This window comes from Myotis myotis, unplaced genomic scaffold (assembly GCF_014108235.1).
Source record: "Myotis myotis isolate mMyoMyo1 unplaced genomic scaffold, mMyoMyo1.p scaffold_m19_p_42, whole genome shotgun sequence".
In the NCBI taxonomy this organism is placed as follows: domain Eukaryota; kingdom Metazoa; phylum Chordata; class Mammalia; order Chiroptera; family Vespertilionidae; genus Myotis; species Myotis myotis.
The window spans coordinates 1,631,579-1,650,474 of record NW_023416349.1 but is presented as its reverse complement, the minus strand read 5'-3'; the positions used below and the strand labels follow the sequence as shown (position 1 = coordinate 1,650,474).

The 18,896-nt window shown below is 50.2% G+C and overlaps 1 protein-coding gene across 1 annotated transcript in view; it reads right to left on the bottom strand.

Moving 5' to 3' along the window:
• The window catches only part of NLRP9 (NLR family pyrin domain containing 9), a 24,410-nt gene extending 7,034 nt beyond the window's left edge, over positions 1-17,376 (bottom strand). Inside the window, exons 1-6 of the mRNA XM_036306554.1 lie at positions 17,023-17,376; positions 12,633-14,199; positions 10,314-10,475; positions 8,455-8,622; positions 5,786-5,956; positions 583-753 (exon numbers count right to left, since the gene is read on the bottom strand). Of these exons, the coding sequence (XP_036162447.1) occupies positions 583-753; positions 5,786-5,956; positions 8,455-8,622; positions 10,314-10,475; positions 12,633-14,199; positions 17,023-17,302 (2,519 nt within the window). The 5' untranslated portion in view covers positions 17,303-17,376. The remainder of the gene's footprint in view (positions 1-582; positions 754-5,785; positions 5,957-8,454; positions 8,623-10,313; positions 10,476-12,632; positions 14,200-17,022) is intronic.
• Positions 17,377-18,896: the final 1,520 nt, after the last annotated feature.

Here is an 18,896-nt window from a genome sequence, read left to right as displayed (position 1 = left end):
CACAAATATACACTTACCTGCAGCGTCACACTCACATGTGTGTGTATGTACACACACCTATGTGTGCATATGAAATTCCATAAAATCGACTTCTATAGAAACAGGGCTGATGGAGTGTTTCAGTTACCATGTTCCTCATCTACCCACAGGAGGAATGAATGCTCCCATGAGGTGTCTCCTACTGTTATCAATCATGCGCTGGTCACGGGCAAATCATCGGTAATGTTTCTGTATGTGCATCATTCCCACTCGGTGCCTCAATTCTTTCTGGTGGGCAATATACTTAACCTCATGGGGAGAGGGGCGGCGCCCTCACACGTTCACCCAACGAGTGTAGGGCACAGAGGGCCCCAAGACCCAACTACAGAGGAGCATGTCCCAAAATTCCAGGCGCCCTTTAATTAAGACACACATGCATCAACACACCACTGGCATTCCTAGAAGTACCAAGTAGGGTCAACACTTAGCCTCGTTTTTTTCCCCAGCAGACCCCACGCTTTCCCTCCTTCCTGTGTCCTTTGCAGGACAGGACTCCAGCATCAAAAACCGCCTGACATTTCAGTCAATTGTAGCCAGACCTACCACAGCTGCTGTAAGTTGCAGCTTGGCTGCCCCAATGCTTCACAGAGAAGCTTCACTCCACTGTCTTCCAGGAAATTGGACCCCAGATCAAGAAGGGACAGAGTGGTGCTCCGCACGAGGGCCTGGGCGATGTAGTCACAGGCGTCAGAGGTGAGGCAGCAGTATGTCAGTCTGCAGAAAGACACGCACACACACACGCACTGTCAGCCTGCTTATGCTGCATGCGGTAACAGTTTCCTGAAGGCACATGCAAGATCTTTACCATTCCTCGTACCCAGCGCTCAACTGAGTAAACATAAGAGGATTAAAATGTGTAGCAGTTGCCCTGGCTGGTGTGCTCCATTGGTTGGAGCATTGTCCCATACACCAAAAGGTCGCAGGTTCAATTCTTGGTCAGGGCACATATAAGAGTCAACCAAACAGTGAATGCATCAGCAAGTGGGACAACAAACAGATGCCTCTCTCTCTCTCTCTCTCTCTCTCTCTCTCTCTCTCTCATCAATAAATTAATTAAATAGTTTGGTTTTGATGTTTATTATCCCTGGAATTTATTTTTTTAATATATTTTTATTGATTTCAGAAAGGAAGGGAGAGGAAGAGAGAGATAGAAACATCAATGATGAGAGAGAACCATTGATGGTTTGCCTCCTGCACGCCCCACACTGGGGGTCGAGCCCACAACCCAAGCATGTGCCCTTGACCGGAGTCGAACCTGGGACCCTTTAGTCTGCAGGCCAACACTCTATCCACCGAGCCACACCAGCTAGGGCCCTGGAATTTATTTTACTGTTAAATTTCTTTCAGTCTAAAAAATCATCTCATCCCTGGCCAGTTTGGCTCAGTGAATAGAGCATCAACCTGTGGACTAAAGGGTCCTGGGTTCAATTCTGGTCAAGGGCACGTACTTCGGTTGCAGGCTTGATCCCCGGCCCTTGACGGGAGGCAACTTATCGATGTATCTCTTTTACATTAATGTTTCTCTCTCTCTCTCTCTCACCTCTCTTCTACTCTGTAATTATCAGTCAATAAAATTAATAAATAAGTCATATCAGTAACAGTATTCCAGTCCTCCTCTATTTTAAATGCCACTGTATGTGTGCACAACGCATATGTCTGTACACACCTGCACACCTAAATGTGTGCACACACACACAAATAAAAGTTGGGTGCATTTTTTACCCTCACCTGAGGATATGTTTATTGATTTGGGGGTGGGGGAGGAGGAGAGAGAAAGAGAGAGGCATCCATGTGAAAGAGAAACACCCATCGGTTGCTTCCAGTATGTGCAATGAATGAGTGAGGATGGAAATACAGCCTGGGTACGTGCCCTGACCGGAATCAAACCTGCAACCTTTTGGGACAAACCAACCAATGGAGCCACAAGCCAAGGCAAATAGAAGGCCTGCTTCTGGAGGCCCCTCTGCTCCCATAGACGTGACTGCCCCTGCACCAGCCCCCACTTCAGGCGGCACCGCGTTTTTCTGATTTAACACCAAGTTTCCTGTGGCCCCACAGGCAAACCAAGTCTGCACTCTGCTGCCCTCCCCGCCGAGGCCCAGCAGAGGGAGCGGTCCCCTGATACATGAGCAGCGGGAATTTCACAACACGGGACTTGCAAAGCCCTGCACCTGAAAGGAATCCAAAAAACACCTTTTTGTTTTATTTTTTTTAAATACGTTTTTATTTATTTTTTTAAGAGAGAGAGGAAGGGAGGGGGAGAGAGAAACACCGATGATAGACATCAATGGGCTGCCTCCTGCGTGCCCCCTACTGGGGATGGAGCCCTGACCTGGACTCTAACACGCCACCTCTCGGTAAGCAGGTCAGGGCGCTCAATGGAGCCACACTGGCCGGAGCTGAATCCCTTTTACTTTCCCTTTCTTTTTTTCCTTTTGTTAATCCTCACCCAAGAATATTTTTGCCAATAATTTTTAGAGAATGGGAGGGACACAGAGAGAGAGAAAGACAGAGAGAGAAACACGGATATGAGAGAGACACATCCACTGGTTGCCTCCTGCATGTGCCACACCCACCCTGACCTGGGTGGGGGATCAAACCTGCAATCCAGGTATGTGCCCTGGACCAGGAATCGAACCTGTGACCCTTCGGTGCACAGGCAGAGACTCCAGCAGTTGAGCAACACCTGCCAGAGCTGAACCCTTTTTTTTTTTTTAATATTCTGTCAACTTTTATTTGGTCTTCAGGCCCCAGCCCCGCCCCTGGACCCAGCCCCGCCCCCGGCCCTGGACCCGCCCCCTGATCACTCCCCCTTCCCCCCTCCACCCCCCCTGCATCCCCCAGTTCAATCGCCAGCCCCTTGTCTCCAGTCTCTCAGCTCTCATCTCCACAGACAACTGGTCAACCCAATCACTCTGGCCCACCGCCAGAGACAAAGTCTGGGCCGAGCCATCTGGTCGACCCCGTCTCTTGTGGTCCCAACCGCCGCCTCCCAACCCCCACCTCCGCCAGAGACTAAGTCTGGGCGGAGCCATCTGATCTACCCCGTCTCTTGCGGTCCCTACCGCCACCGCCAGAGACTGTCTGGGCCGGGCCATCTGGTCGACCCGACTCTTGTGGTCCCTGCTGCCGCCCCGCCGCCGCCAAAGCTGCCGCCAAAGCCGCCGCCGCCAAAGCCGGGCCATCTGGTCGATCCCGTCTCTTGTGGTCCCTGCTGCTGCTGCCGCCGCCGCCGCCAAAGCCGCCGCCAAAGCCGGGCCATCTGGTCGACCCCATCTCTTGTGGTCCCTGCTGCTGCCGCCGCCAAAGCCGCCAGAGACTGTCTGGGCCGGGCCATCTGGTCGACCCCATCTCTTGTGGTCCCTGCCACCACCACCAGATACTGGGCCGGGCCATCTGGTCAACCCCGCCTCTTGTGGTCCCTGCTGCTGCTGCCGCCAGAGACTGTCTGGGCCGGGCCATCTGGTCGACCCGGAGCCACCAGGCAACATTCTGTCCCTGCAGCCACCCTGCGCCAGCGGTTTTGGGGGGCTGGTCGACCACGCTCCTCAGAGGGGGAGGAAAAAATGGGGAGGAGCCGGCCCTCAGCCCCCCTCGGTCAGGGGCCGAGTCCACCGCCACCCCCACTTCCTAGTCCCAGCCCGGGGCCAAAAGGCCCTGCGGTGGGGTTCCGGAAAGGAGGCGACTGGTCGCCATGATGGGGCACAAAAGGAAGGAAGGAAGGGTCGCTAATGCCACCATGGGCTCCAGGGGTGCGGTGTCCCCCTTCCTTCCCTAGGCTGCTGCGTGCCCCCACCATAGGGGGCGGGCGACCGTCCCCTCCCCACTTCCCTCCCCCTCCCCAAGGAAAGAGGCCAGAAGCGAGACAAACCCTGGTGTGGAGGGCTGACTTTCAATAGATCACAGCGAGGGAGCTGCTCTGCTACTTAGGAAACCCCCACCCAGAAGCAGGTCAATTGCAATGGTTTAGCACCAGGCTCCCCACAAACGTGCATTGCGTGAAGAACGGAGGGGGCGGACCCCTTTCCAGCCACACCCCATTTCCCAGGACCAAGGGCTCTCCGCACTGGACCTACCAGATGCGCAGAGGGGAGGAGATAGCCCGGCGGCAGGGACCGGCTATCTGAGGGCAACCGAGGCCCAAGGTGCAGCCTTATGGTTCTGTCTGGGCGGGATTCTGATTTAGAAGCTTCAGTCATAATCCCACAGATGGTAGCTTCGCCCCATGGGCTCCTCAGCCAAGCACATCCACCAATTGAACCTGCGGTTCCTCTCGTACTGAGCAGGATTACCATGGCAACAACACATCCTCAGGAGGTTGAATCTAACCCATCTCATGTTCCCTCTTAGTGGGTGAGCAATCCCATGCGTGAGGAATTCTGCTTCACAATGATGGGAATGATGGGACTGATGGGAAGAGCCCACAGTGAATGATCAAAAAGCGACCTCGCTAGGAACGCTTGGCCGCCACAAGCCAGCTATTCCTGTGGTCACTTTTCTGACACCCCCTGCTTAAAACCCAGAAGGTTAGAAGGATCGTGAGGCCCCGCTTTCACGGTCCGTATTCGTACTGAAAATCAAGATCAACTGAGCTTTTGCCCTTCTGCTCTGCGGGAGGTTTCTGTCCTGAGCTCGCCTTCGGACACCTGCGTTCCTGTGTGACAGGTGTACCGCCCAGTCACACTCCCCACCTGGCACTGTCCCCCCAGTGGTGGTATTTCACTGGCTGACTCCACCCCCTCGCAGAGATGGAGGGGTGCCAGGCCTCCCACTTATTCTACACCTCTCCTGTCTCTTCACCTGCCAGACGAGAATCAAGCTCAACCGGGTCTTCTTTCCCCGCTGATTCCGCCAAGCTCGTTCCCTTGGCTGTGGTTTGGCTGGATAGGAGGTAGGGACAGTGGGAATCTCGTTCATCCATTCATGCGCGTCACTCATTAGATGACCAGGCGTTTGGCTACCTTAAGAGTCCTAGCTACTCCCGCCTTTACCCGCGCTTCATTGAATGTCTTCACTTCACATTCAGAGCCCTGGGCAGAAACCACATCGTGTCAGCACCCGCTGGGCCTTCGCGATGCTTTGTTTTAATTCAACAGTCACCAGTTCTAAGTGGGCTGCTAGGCACCGGCCCAGTGCAGCCGATGGGGGAGAAGGGGGTGCGGTTCTGGCACGCCTGGAGGTGAGTGGAGGTGCAACCCCTTCTCCACACCACCCCGGGTGCAAGGGAGACGCCTGCCTCAGCCGGCTCGTGTACAGAGTACCCGCTGTCGCAGGCCCCCGGTGTCCGGCCCTGTGGGCCTACGGGACCCGCTGGAACCTCCCTCCCCCCACCCCATTGCTGCCACAGCCTTGCCCCCGCCCCTCCCCGACACCCCTTCCCAGGGGGAGGGAAGAGAGCAACGTGGGGTTGGGAGAGCCGCGCGAGGTGTCGGACGCTGGAGGGGAAGGGTCCCTTTTTTCTTTTCTTTCTAAAAATATATTTGTATTGATTTCAGAGAGGAAGAGAGAGGGAGAGAGAGAGAGAGAGAGAAACATCAATGATGAGAGAATCACTGATCAGCTGCCTCCTGCACGTCCCACACGGGAATCCAGCCCGCAACCTGGGCATGTGCCCTTGAGGTGAATGGGACCCAGGACCCTTGAGTCGTCAGGCCGAGGCTCTATCCTCTGGGCCACACCGGCCAGGGCAGCTTGGCTTGCCCTGAGGGCTCAGGGGTCCGTGAAGCCGCCGCCGGGACACACTTACAGCAGCGACTCCAGCGCGCAGTCCGGGTGCTTCAGCGCCTCGCTGAGCAGCAGGGCGCCGCTGTCCATCACCGGGTTCTCCATCAGCGACACCAGCTTCAGCTTCCGGCTGCTGACCAGGAGCAGCGCGATGTCTTCGCAGGCCTCGTCGGTGATGTCGCACTTGCCCAGCCTGCCGAGCGGGGAGGGGGCACGGGTTGCAGGGCGGTGAGCAAGGCGGCGCAGGGCTCATTGGCAAAGAGACAAACAGAACAGACCAGGGTCGCCAAAGGGGAGGGTCTTGGGAGCGGGTGGGAAAGGTGGAGGGGTCAAGAAGTACAAATACAAAGTGCCAGCCACAGGGCCCTGGCTGGTGTGGCCCAGTGAATACAGCGCCGCCCTGGGACTGAAGGTTCCCGGCCCTATTAGGGTCAAGGGCACATGCCTGAGTTGTGGGTTCTCTCCCCAGTGGGGGGCGTGCAGGAGGCAGCCAATTATTCTCTCCCATCATTGATGTTTCTCTCTCTCTCCCTCTCTTTTCCTTCCTGAAATCAATAATAATTATATATATATATATGTATATATATATATATATATATATATATATATATATATATATATAATTAGAAGAACAGACTGAGGGTCACCAGAGGGGAGGGGTCTTGGGGGGCAGGGTGGAAAAGGTGAAGGGATTAAGAAGTTCAAATTACCAGGTATAAAAACCACCAGGATGTAAAGTACAGGACAGGGATTATAGTCAATAATATTGTAGTAATTGCCCTAGTCAGTTTGGCTCAGTGGATAGAGCATCAACCTGTGGAGTGAAGGGCCCCAGGTTCAATTCCTGTCAAGGGCACATGCCCGGGATTGTGGGCTCGATCCCCAGCAGGGGATGTGCAGGAGGCAGCCAACCAATGATTCTCTCTCATTATTGATGTCTCTCCCTCTCTCTCTCTCCCTCTCCCTTCCTCTCTGAAATCAATAAAAATATAAAAAATATATAAAAAATAATATTGTAATAACTGTGTATGGTGCCAGGTGGGGACTAGACTTACTGGGGGATCCCTTCGTAAACTATCTAAATGTCTAATCGCTAGCCTGTACACCTGAAAGTAATATGTTATTGTATGTCAAGTGTAATTTTAAAAAATATATTTTTTAAAATATATTCTTACCATTTGCAACAGCATGGATGGAACTGGAGAGCATTATGCTAAGTGCAATAAGCCAGTCAATGAAGGAAAAATACCACATGATCTCACTCATTTATAGATAATACAGACCATTATAAATTAATGAACAAAAATAGATACAGAGGCAAAGCAGCCTCGAACAGACTGTCAAACTACAGCGGGAAGGCCAGGGAGGGTTGAGGGGCGGGGGGGCGGGGCGGCGGGTAAGAGATCAACCAAAGGACTTGTATGCATGCATATAAGCATAACCAATGGACATAAGACACTGGGGGGTAGGGGAGGCCAGGGGATTGTTAAGGGTGGGAAAAAAAGGAGACATATGTAATACTCTTTGTAATACTTTAAGCAACAAAACAATTAAAAATATATATATTTTTAAAGATTTCTCAATAGATTTGAGAGAGAGAGGAGGGAGGGAAACACCGACGTGAGAAAGAAGCATCAAGCGTGTGCCTTGACCAGAATCGACTGGCAACCTCCAGGTGCACTGAGGGTGTCCAACTACCGAACCACACCAGCCAGGGCAAAAGAAAATGTTTTTTAATCGGGCATGGGCCACACCCAGCTTCTATTCTTGCACCTGCCAACCCAATGGCCACATTTCAGACTTCCTAACAGAAAATGTGACTCCATCATTCTCCTTACTAACCTTTTAAAAAAAATATTTGTATTGCCCTGGCCGGTTTGGCTCACTGGATAGAGCGTCGGCCTGCGGACTGAAGGGTCCCGGGTTCGATTCCAGTCAAGGGCATGTGCCTTGGTTGTGGGCACATCCCCAGTGTGGGGTGTGCAGTAGGCAGCTGATCGATGCTTCTCTCATCGATGTTTCTAGCTCTCTGTCCCTCTCCCTTCCTCTCTGTAAAAAATCAATAAAATATATTTTAAAAATATTTGTATTGATTTCAGAGAGGAAGGGAGAGGGAGAGGCAGAGAGAAGCATCAGTGATGAGAGAGAAGCATTGACTGGCTGCCTCCTGCACACCCCCTACTGGGAATCAAGCCCAAAACCCAGGCATGTGCCCTTGATGGGAATCGAACCTGGGACCTCTCAGTCCTCAGGCCGACACTCTATCCACTGAGCCACACCAACCAGGCTCTCCTTATTAGCCTGTGGTTGCCTTTCACTGACATTAGGAAAAAGTCGGAGTGTGTGGTTCTCACAATGACTGTTGACATAGCAGATGTTTCCCCGCGTCAGGAGACCTGTGTGTGGGGTTGTGGGCCTGGGGGAAGATGCTGCTGCCATGAGTGGGTGGAGGCCAGGGAGCCACTCAATAGCGCCCCCCTCCACAACAGTGGATTACCTGGCGCTCGATCTGATGAGCTGATGATTTGTCAGTAGCTCTGAGGTTGAGAAAAACCCCGTCTGAGCCCTAATGCGGTTAGAAAACCATCTCCTGGCCCTCGCCCGCGGGCAGGTACTGAGAGGCAGTGAGGAAAGTCAAAGATTCTGAGCGTCAAAAACACGTCGCTCCCCACAGCCGCTGCGGAGACTCACATCAGCTGTTGGATGCTGCACATGGGGTGCCTCAGCGCCTCGCTCAGCTGCGTGACCTCCTCGGAGGACAGGTTGGTGCCGTGCAGGTTCAGGTAGGTCAGGTGGGGGTTGTGAACGAGGGCCTTAAAGAAGTCTGCGCTCTCTCCCACGTTGGAAGCAAAGTTGTACCTGCCAAGGACGAGATGGGGGACCAGGGGGTGAATCCAAGCACCAAGCATGTACCTCCTCCCAGCTCTTCCTGCCCGCCCCCTAGGCCTACCACGCTGCTCGAAGAATCCTGGTTACTCCCACCTGCAAATTCTTTCCCTGGGGTCTTCAGGCAGAGGACAGGCACCGGGGCTCCACGGCTTGGGGTATGTGTCCTGACTGGGAACTGAACCCCAAACCCTGACCAGGGATTGAATTCACAACCCACCTATGTGTATGTGCCCTGACTTGGGATTGAACCCGAAACCTACGTATGTGCCCTGAGCAGAGATTGAATTCAAAACCTGCATATGTGCCTGGGGATTGAACCTGCAACCTAGGTATGTGCCCTGATTGGGAATCGAACCCAAAACCCACATATGTATCCTACTAGGGATTGAACCTAAAACCTGTGTATGTGCCCTGACTGGGAACTGAAGCCAAAACCTTTTGGTTTACGGGATGACGCTCCACCCAACTGAGCCGCCAGCCAGGGCCACGCTCCGTTTGGCGGTCTCCCTGTTTGCCAAAAGTTTGTTTCTTGCTCAGACTTTCCTATCAAGTGATGCTCTCTGAGCTGTCTTTGGACACATTGGTTTATCAAACTAAAAAGCTGCTCTACAGCAAAGGAAACCGGCAAGAAAACAGAAAGACGGTCTACTCAGTGGGAGATCACATTCATAAATGATATATTTGAGAAAAGGTTAATATCCAACATATATAAAGAACTCATACAACGTGTTAACAAAAATAAATAAACAACCTGACCAAAAAATAGACAGAAGGCTGAAAAGACATTTCTCCAAAGAGGACATCCAGATGGCCAACAGACATATGAAAAGATACCGGACATCACTAATTATCAGAGAGATACAAATTAAAACTACAATGAGGTCTCACCTCACACCTGCCAGAATGGCTACCACCAGTAAATCCGCAAGCACGTGCTGGCAAGGATGTGGGAAAAAGGAATCCTCATGCACTGCTGGTGGGAATGCAGGCTGGTGCAGCCCAGTGATGGCGAACCTATGACACGAGAACTCATTTTTTTGGTTGATTTTTCTTTGTTAAATGGTATTTAAATATATAAAATAAATATCAAAAATACAAGTCTTTGTTTTACTATGGTTGCAAATATCAAAACATTTCTCTATGTGACACGGCACCAGAGTTAAGTTAGGGTTTTTCAAAATGCTGACACAACGAGCTCAAAAGGTTCGCCATCACTGGTGCAGCCACTGTGGAAAACAGTGTGGAGTTTCCTCAAAAAATTAAAAAGAGGACTCCCATATGACCCAGCGATCCTACTACTGAGTATTTATCAAAGAAAATGAAAACATGAACTGGAAAAGATATATGCACCACTGTGTTCATTGCAGCATCCTATATAATAAAAGGGTAATATGCAAATTGACCCTAACTGCAGAACTACTGGGAATGACTGGTTGCTATGACACACACTGACCACTGGGGGACAGATGCTCAACGCAGGAGCTGCCCCCTGGTGGTCAGTGCACCTCATAGCGAGCGGTCAACCAGTGGTAATGGTCGCTTAGGCTTTTATATATATAGATAAGATTTCACACTAACCATACTTACTTTTTCAAAAGCCAGAAGGGAGAGAATAGATGTCTACTATGAAAAAAAAAAACACAGGGTGACACCCCACTTACACCAACTTTTGAAGTTTGCAAGTGGGCTGAGCCAGCGCCTTCCAGAGGATCGCCTGGGAGGCCTCGTTGAAAACACAGCCGTCCAAATCCAGCATCTGGAAGTCCCTACTGTTGGTGAACGCGCAGCACAGGGCCCGCCAGCAGGAGAGTTTCTGGTCGTTGCTGTGGGAAGACAGACACTGTGCCACACCCATGGTGACATTCAACTCGGGACGGTCTCAGAATAGGCAGGACACCGTTCCCAAAGCCCCTCCAAGCTGACGGGCACCCAGGCCTGAATGCAGAGAGGTGCAGCCAGGTAAACTGAGTCAACGTGGCTCAGAGAGAGCAGACCCTGGGCCCACAGCAATGGGATCAAATCCCGTTGGAGCCACTTGTGAGTTATGTGACCTGTGCAAATGACTCAGTCTTATTCTGCCTCCATTTCCTCGTCTTTGAAGGGATAATACTTGATTTTTATGAGCAAAGGTTGGTGCTGGGTGATCCATCAGTGAACGGGGAATCACATCCAAAAACATGATCGTGCAGCCCTGGCTGGGTGGCTCCGTTGGTTGGAGCATCATCCCATACACCAAGAGGTTGTGGGTTCAATTCCCCATTAGGGCGCATACCCAGGTTTCAGGTTTGATCACTGGCCAGATATGAGTATTTAGCCAATGAAAATGAAAACACGAACTGGAAAAGAGTATTTCCTTTTCTCCACATCTGGCCAGTGTATGGGAGGCAATCAATTAATGTTTCTCTCATATCGATGTTTCTCCCCGTCTGTATCTCCCTTCCTCTCTCTGAGGTCAATGAACGTATCCTCAGGTGAGGATTAAAAAACAAACAAAACAAAACAACAACAACAACAAAAATAAAGCCATAGCTGGTTTTGCTCAGTGGATAGAGCATTGGCTTGCAGACTGAAGGATCCTGGGTTTTATTCCAGTCAAGGGCACATGCCCGGGTTGTGGGCTTGATCCCTAGTAGGAGGCATGCAGGAGACAGCTGATCCATGATTCTCTCTCATCATTGATGTTTCTATCTCTCTCTCTCCCTCTCCCTTCCTCTCTGAAATCAATAAAAATATATATTTTTTTAAAAAAAACATGACCGTACAGGTATACAATAAGTAAGTCCTGGGGATGTAATTGCAGCATGACTGCAGTTAATAATAATGTAGTGTGTGTTTGCAGTTATAAGACAGTAGATTTTACATGTCATTGTCCCAAGACCAAGAAAATGCTGCAGTAGCTATGTATGGTGACAGGTGTTCACTAGACTTGCGGTCATTTCACAACATATAAATACTGAATCATGATGTTGTGCCACCGAAACGAAGGTAACAGTGCATGTCCATTTACCTCCATTAAAATTTTAAAAATTAAAACGAATGTGAAAGGTGGGATGCATTTAAGAGCTGAGGTGTGAGCTGGTGGCCTATACCTGCTGACAGGCCACAACGTTAATAACCAGCAGAGAGGCCCTGGCCAGGGAGCTCAGTTGGTTAGAGTGTCGTCCCCACGCATCAAGGTTGTGGGTTCGATCGTTGGTCAGGGCAGGTACAGAATCAACCAATGAATGCATGAATCAGTAGAACAACAAATCTATGTGTCTCTCTCCCTCCCTCCCCCTTCCTCTCTCTAAAATCAGTAAATAAATAAGAATTTTAAAAACACATTTATCCATATCTCTACAGATGGAAAACCTTCAGAAGTCACCGCTCCTGGTCACAGCTAGCAAATTTGATTTTAAAAAGCCACGTTTTGCCCCAGCCTGTGTGGCTCAGTGGGAAAGCGTCAGCCTGGAGTTCCATTCTGGTCAAGGGCAGGTACCTCCGTCTCAGGCTCCTCCCTCTCTCCCCTGCGCGCCCTGCGCACCCATACACACACACACCCCGTCAGGGCGAGTCCAGGAGGCAACCAATCAATGTGAGTTCTCTCAGTCTTTCCCTCTCTCTTTCACTCTCTCTCTAAAATTAATGGGAAAATGTCCTCGGGTGAGAATTTAAAAAGATAAAATAAAAATAATAATAAAAGGCTAGTATGCAAATTGTTCCCTCTGGGAGTTAGACAGGGAACTGACCACTTGCTATAACATGCACTGGCCACCAGGGGACGGCCCAGAATGAAGGAAGGCCCCACCGCCAGGCCTAGGGACCCTACCCTTATGAATTTCTTGCACTGGACCTCTAGTAAAAAAATAAAATAAAATCATGTGTGTTGTTTGTTTTTAAGGGCAAAAGTATAAGGACCCATAAAATACCCAGCAAGCGAGCCACAGATGTCGTGGGGGCGGGCAGGGTGGGGTGGGGCGGGCGTGTGCCGCTGGACTCACTCTAACAGGCCTCTGCAGTCTTCCGCGAACACGTTCTCTAAGCTCAGGTGGAGAGTCTGCAGGTTCAGGGCGTGCTGGAGGCAGCAGGCATAGGTCATCAGGTCGTCGGGCTTACTGATGTACACGTCGATGTCCGGGAACATGCTCATCAGCTGCGTGGCGAAGCCGGGGTCCTGCGTCTCGAACACGCAGCTGAACAGGTTCTGGAAGTTGATCTGCAGCTCGCCGCGGGCCACCTGCTGGCTCAGGCCCCGCAGGCACTGTGTGATCTCCTCCCGCAGGCCCGAGTCCAGCCTGAAGCCCCAGGCCGCCTCCAGCAGGCCGGCCACCCGCTCCGTGGCGAACCCGAACAGAAAGAGCACCGTGTGCTTCAGGTAGAAGGGGGCCTCGGTCATGACGGCCGTGACCAGCTGCGTGGCGCTGCCGATGCGGGGGTGCTGCGGCTCCCCGGGGAGCCTGAGCAGGTACCACAGGGCGGTGCACAACTCCTGCACATACTGGTGCGGGAAGACCCAGCGGTTCCCGTTCTGGCGCAGGAGCCGCATTCTCACGCAGGCCAGGGCGTCGGCCTCCGACATGCTGTTCTCCTCCAGGTCCGAGGGCTGGAAGGTGAACCGGCCGGCCCACGTGCCCTCGGCCGCCAAGGCGCACAGACACTTGAGGCGGCTGTGGCAGTGGCCCGGCGCCCAGCCCGTGCGCTCTGGCTGGAACACGCTGGTGAGGAAGGAGGAGTAGATGCACGTGATGGTTTGGGAGTTCACCCGCAGGGGCTGGCATCTCTGCAGCTGCTTTTCCAGACACTCGCACACCAGCCAGCACACCAGGGGGTACCGGCACATGATGAACAGTGGCTCGTGGCCTCTCACCACACTGAAGGCCTGGGCGGCCTGGTCCGTGTCCTGGAAGAACCGGGAGAAATAGAGCCACTTGAGGTGGCCCGAGAACCCGCGGAGGTAGACGTACACCGGGTGGCGCAGCAGGTGGTAGAACTTCCTGAGCCACTCCCCGCTCAGGGAGACCAGCAGGGAGGCCTCGGGCAGCAGCGCCCTCTGCAGCAGGCTACGCAGGACCACGTGGGCCGGCCGCGGCTGCTCCCAGTCGCTGCACAGGTCGCCGTCCAGGCCCACGTCGCCTTTCAGGTCCTCCAAGCCGTCTATGACGAACAGGATCTTCTCAGGCTGGTAGAAGACGTCGTGGATGGGCTCGGAAGACTCGGGCCAGTCCTTGGAGAGGAACTCCACCAGGCTGGTCTTATCGATGATGTTGTTTATCTCGCAGCAGTTGAGGAAGAAGACAAAGATGAAGCGGCCCTTCCAGAGGTTGCCCTCGGCCCATTGCAGCATCACCTTCCTCAGCAGCGTGGTCTTCCCGGTCCCCTCCGCGCCAACCAGGGCCACCGTGACCGAGTGCTCGCCCGCCTTGTCGGCCGCAAACGCCTGGCTCAGCCTCTCGTATTCAGTCTTGGTGGACGCCGCGTGGAAGCTCTCCGGCACCGCCAGGCACGTCTCCTTCTGCCATATGTCAGAGAACTTTTTCCTCATGTTGCTTTTATACGGGTTGATCTTATCTGAGTTCAGGAGGACAGAATACAAGGCAATTTAAAAACTGGAACTCCCATTCACCCCAGTGATCCCACTTCTAGGAATGTATCCAAAGAAACCAGAAACACCCATCAGAAAGGACATATGCACCCCTACATTCATAGCAGCACAATTCACCATAGCTAAGATTTGGAAACAGCCTAAATGCCTGTCAGCAGAGGAATGGATTAGAACACTGTGGTACATCTACACAATGGAATACTACGCTGCAATAAAAAGAAAGGAACTCCTACCATTTGCAACAGCACGGATGGACCTGGAGAGCATTGTACTAAGTGAAATAAACCAGTCAGAGAAAGATAAATATCACATGATCTCACTCATTTGTGGAATATAATGAACAACATAAACTGATGAACTAAAATAAATCCAGGGACAGAGAAGCTTTGAACAGACCTTCAAACTTCAGAGGGAAGGCAGTGGGGGGGGGGGGAGATCAACCAAAGGACTTGTATGCATGCATATAAGCATAACCCATGTACACAGACAGTAGGGGGGTGAGGGCATGTGCTGGGCAGTGGGGGTGGCTGGGGAGAGGTCAATAAAGGGAAAAGGAGACATGTGTAATACTTTCAACAATCGAGAATTTACATTTTTTTAAAATGCACTCATTCACAACAGCTAAGACAAGGAATGATGGAATAAAAAAGGCATGGGACGAGTATACAGGGAATACTACACAGCCATGAAAAATGACAAAATATAAGTGAAACCATATGGTATGTGTTTTCTTTGTCTGACCTATTTCACTAAGTATAATACCTTCTAGATCCATCCATATTGTCGTAAATGGCGAGATTTTATTTTTATGGCCAAGTAATATTCCATTGTATATATGCACCACATCTGTATGCATTTGTCTATCTGTGGGCACTTGGGTTGCTTCTATAGCTTGGCTATTGTTCATAATGGTGCAATGGACATAGGGGTGACATACATCTTTTCAAATTAGTGGTTTTGTTTCCTTTGGATAGACACCCAAAAGTGGAATTGCTGGGTCGTATACAAAACAAACACACAAAGGAACTGAGAACAGATTCATAGAAACAGAGACCAAAGGAATCGTTACCAGAAAGGAGGGGGGAAGGGTGGATGGGTGCAAAGGGGGAGGGGAATATAGTCAATAATATGTGATAAGTTTACCCAGTGACAGATAGTTACTAGAATTAGTTGGGTGATCATATTATAGGTATAAAAATGTAAAATCACTATATTGCACACCCGAAACAAATATAACCCATATACAATTGCACATTAACAAAGGTAAAATATTAAGTTGTGATCCCAAAGATAATTGTAATGAAAGTTCTAATGCTACATTTTCAGGAATTTTTTAAAAGTGAGATATTGCCATTTGCAACAATACGGGTGGATCTTGAGAGTAGTAAGCTAAATGAAATAATTCAGACAGAAAAGGACAAGAACCCTATGGTTTCACTCACATGTGGAGCATAAAACAGAAAGCAACAAACAAACTCACAGACACAGACAACAGTGTGGTGGTTTCCGGAGGGGAAAGAGAGTGGGGTAAGGATGAAGAGGGTAAAAGGGGGCAAATAGTCCAGCCATGTGGCTCAGTGGTTGAGCACTGACCTATGAACCAAGAGGTCACAGTTGGATTCCCAGTCAGGGCATATACCCAGGTTTCGGGCTCGATCCCCAGTAGGGGACATGCAGGAGGCAGCCGATCAATGATTCTCTCTCATCATTGACATTTCTACCTCTCTCTCCTTTTCCCTCTCCCTCTCCCTCTCTGAAATCAATAAAAAATATATTTTAAAAGATTTTAAAGTTGGGAAATGAACATACAACCCAATATACAGATGTTGTATTATAGAATTATACACCTGAAACTTACATAATGTTATTAACCAATACCACCCCAATAAATTTAATTTTTATGGGCCCAGCACGCTTCCGCTGCGCCACTCTGCTCTCTAATAAATTTAATTTTTAAAAAAACAATTACAATTGTAAGCCTGCCAGTGTGGCTCAGTAGGGTCATGCAGGAGGCAGTCAATAAGTGTTTCTCTCTCATATTGATGTTTCTCTCTCTCTCCCTTCCTCTCTCTAAAAAATTCATTAAACATATCCTCTGGCAAGGATTTAAAAAAACAAAAGTGCTTCCTATATACCGGGATCGTAAGCTCTCTGCAACTATTTCTTCCTATTGGATTCCACCTGGCTCCTTGTGCAGGTCCGGTCAAAGGATGGACAACTGTCATATGGAATTCCACCTCACAGACTCTAAGTCCAAGGCCATCTCTTGGGACAGCATAGACTCGAATTGGAACTGAAAAATGGGAACACCACTGAGAAACAGTCTGTCTCAGGCACTAGCCACCGGCCAGCCATCACTGGCCCGCGTATGAGTGGAGATGCCTTGTCATTTTTCTACCACCGCCAAGTCTCCCCTTAACCCATCACATTCTCAATGGAAGGAGGGGTGACCATTATTCGAGGACGTTATCACCTTTGTTAATGCAAGCTGCCACAGACCCACCTTTGTTGTTGCCAATACACCCCCTCCCCGGGTCCCACCCCTGCATCGCACACTTACTTCTTTTTATTTATTTATTTTTATTTCAGAGAGGAAGGGAGAGGGAGAGAGACAGAGAAACATCAATGATGAGAGAGAATCATTGATTGGCTGCCTCCTACACAATCCCCTATTGGGGATCAAGCCTGCAACCCAGGTATGTGCCCTTGACCAGAATCGAACCAGGGACCCTTTAGTCCGCAGGCTGACGCTCTATCCACTGAGCCAAACTGGCTAGGGCCACACTTACTTCTGATCTCATCCTTGGCTTTGGCCCAGAGGTCTCTCCGATTGGCCTGAGGAAACAGCCTCAGGGCGACTTCCCAGGCCTGTTTGCCTGGGTAGTGCCTGCATAGCAACTTGGCCAGATCATCTTTGGAAGCCCTCTTCAGCTCTGGCCACGGGATCGGCCTGAGGTCAGATTGTTTGGGTTCTTGCTTGAGGAGCTCCTTAAATTTCCAGAACTCATTCTTCCTCAGCTCCTTTAGGTACGACAGCAAGCAAATGTCAGAAAAAAAAGATTCGGCCATGGTGTCCCAGGACTGTGAGCTCAGACTCCTCCAGGGAGGCGGGAGGGGAGGTGGAAATCTTCAAAAACAAGAAATCGGTGATTCCTGGGGAAGAATGAGGAGATTAGAGAGTTAAATCTCAGCCGTCAAAAGTAGCTTCAGTCTATTATTTACAGTAGAGGCCCGGTGCGTGAATTCATGCACGGGTGGGGTCCCTCGGCCGCCCAGTCCAGGGGCAGGAAGCATGGGAGGTTGGCTGTGAGAGCATACTAACCACCAGGGGGAAGCTCCTGTGAACATCTGCCCCCTGGTGGTCAGTGTGCGTCATAGCAACTGGTCAACCGGTCGTTCAGTCTACTGATCTTAAGGGTCACTTAGGCTTTTATATATATAGATAGCCAAGATATGGAACCAACCCAAGAGCCCACTGATAGACGATGGGATAAAGATGTGGTGCAGCCCAGTGACATGGCTCAGTTGTTGAGTGTCAACCTATGAACCAGGAGCTCACAGTTTGATTCTCGGTCAGGGCACAGGCCCAGGTTGCAGACTCGATACCCAGTGTGGGATGTGCAGGAGCCAGCGATCAATAACTCTCTCTCATCGTTGATGTTTCTCTCTCTCTCCCTCTCCCTTCCTCTCTGAAATCAATAAAAATATATTTGGGGGAAAAAAGAAGTGATGTAGCCCTGGTTGGTTTAGCTCAGTGGATAGAGTGTCCACCTACGGACTGAAGGGTTCCAGGTTTGATTCCAGTCAAGGGCACATGCTCGATCATAAGCTCAGCCCTGGCCCTGGTCGGGGGCAACCAATGACGTGTCTCTCACATCAATGTTTCTCTCTCTGTCTCTTCCCCTCCCTTCCACTCTCTCTGAAAACCCATGAAAAAATATCCTCAGGTGAGGATTAATAAATTTAAAATAAAAAAGAAAACGTGGTGCATACATACAAGGAATATGACTTAGCCATAAAATTAATGGCATCTTACATGGATGGGCCTGGAAGGTGTTATTGTGCTAAGTGAAAGAAGTCAGATGGAGAAAGACAAATACCTCATGGTCTCACTTACATGTGGAATCTAAAAATCAAAATATATGAACCAACAAAACAGACTTATAGACACAGAGGGCAGACTGGTGACTGCCCAAGGGGAGGAGGGTTAGAGAACGGGTGAAAGGAGGAAGGACTAAGAAATACAAGTTGATGCTTACAAAGCAGTGGCGGGATGTGAAGCACAGCATGGGGATCACAGCCCATCACACTGGCGTGACACCGGTGGTGCCACATGGGTACCAGACTTACCAGGCGAGCACTTGTAAGGGATGTAACTGTCTACCCTCTGTGCTGTATGCACGAAGCTAACACAATATTAAATGTCAACTGTAATGGAAACGTGCATTTTAAAAAGAATATTTTAACAAAAAAATTCTTACGAACACATTAGAAAGGTAATAAGAATCAGGTAAAGTTTTTTTTAATAGTACATTTTTGTTTTAAAAAATAAAATGAGAAAGACATATATAATTGTTCAGCTTAGATGCGCATTCTGAGCGATACAGCTTGATGTTGGAGGGTTCATTTTAGCAAATGGCCTGCTTCGGTTGGCACTCTTTTT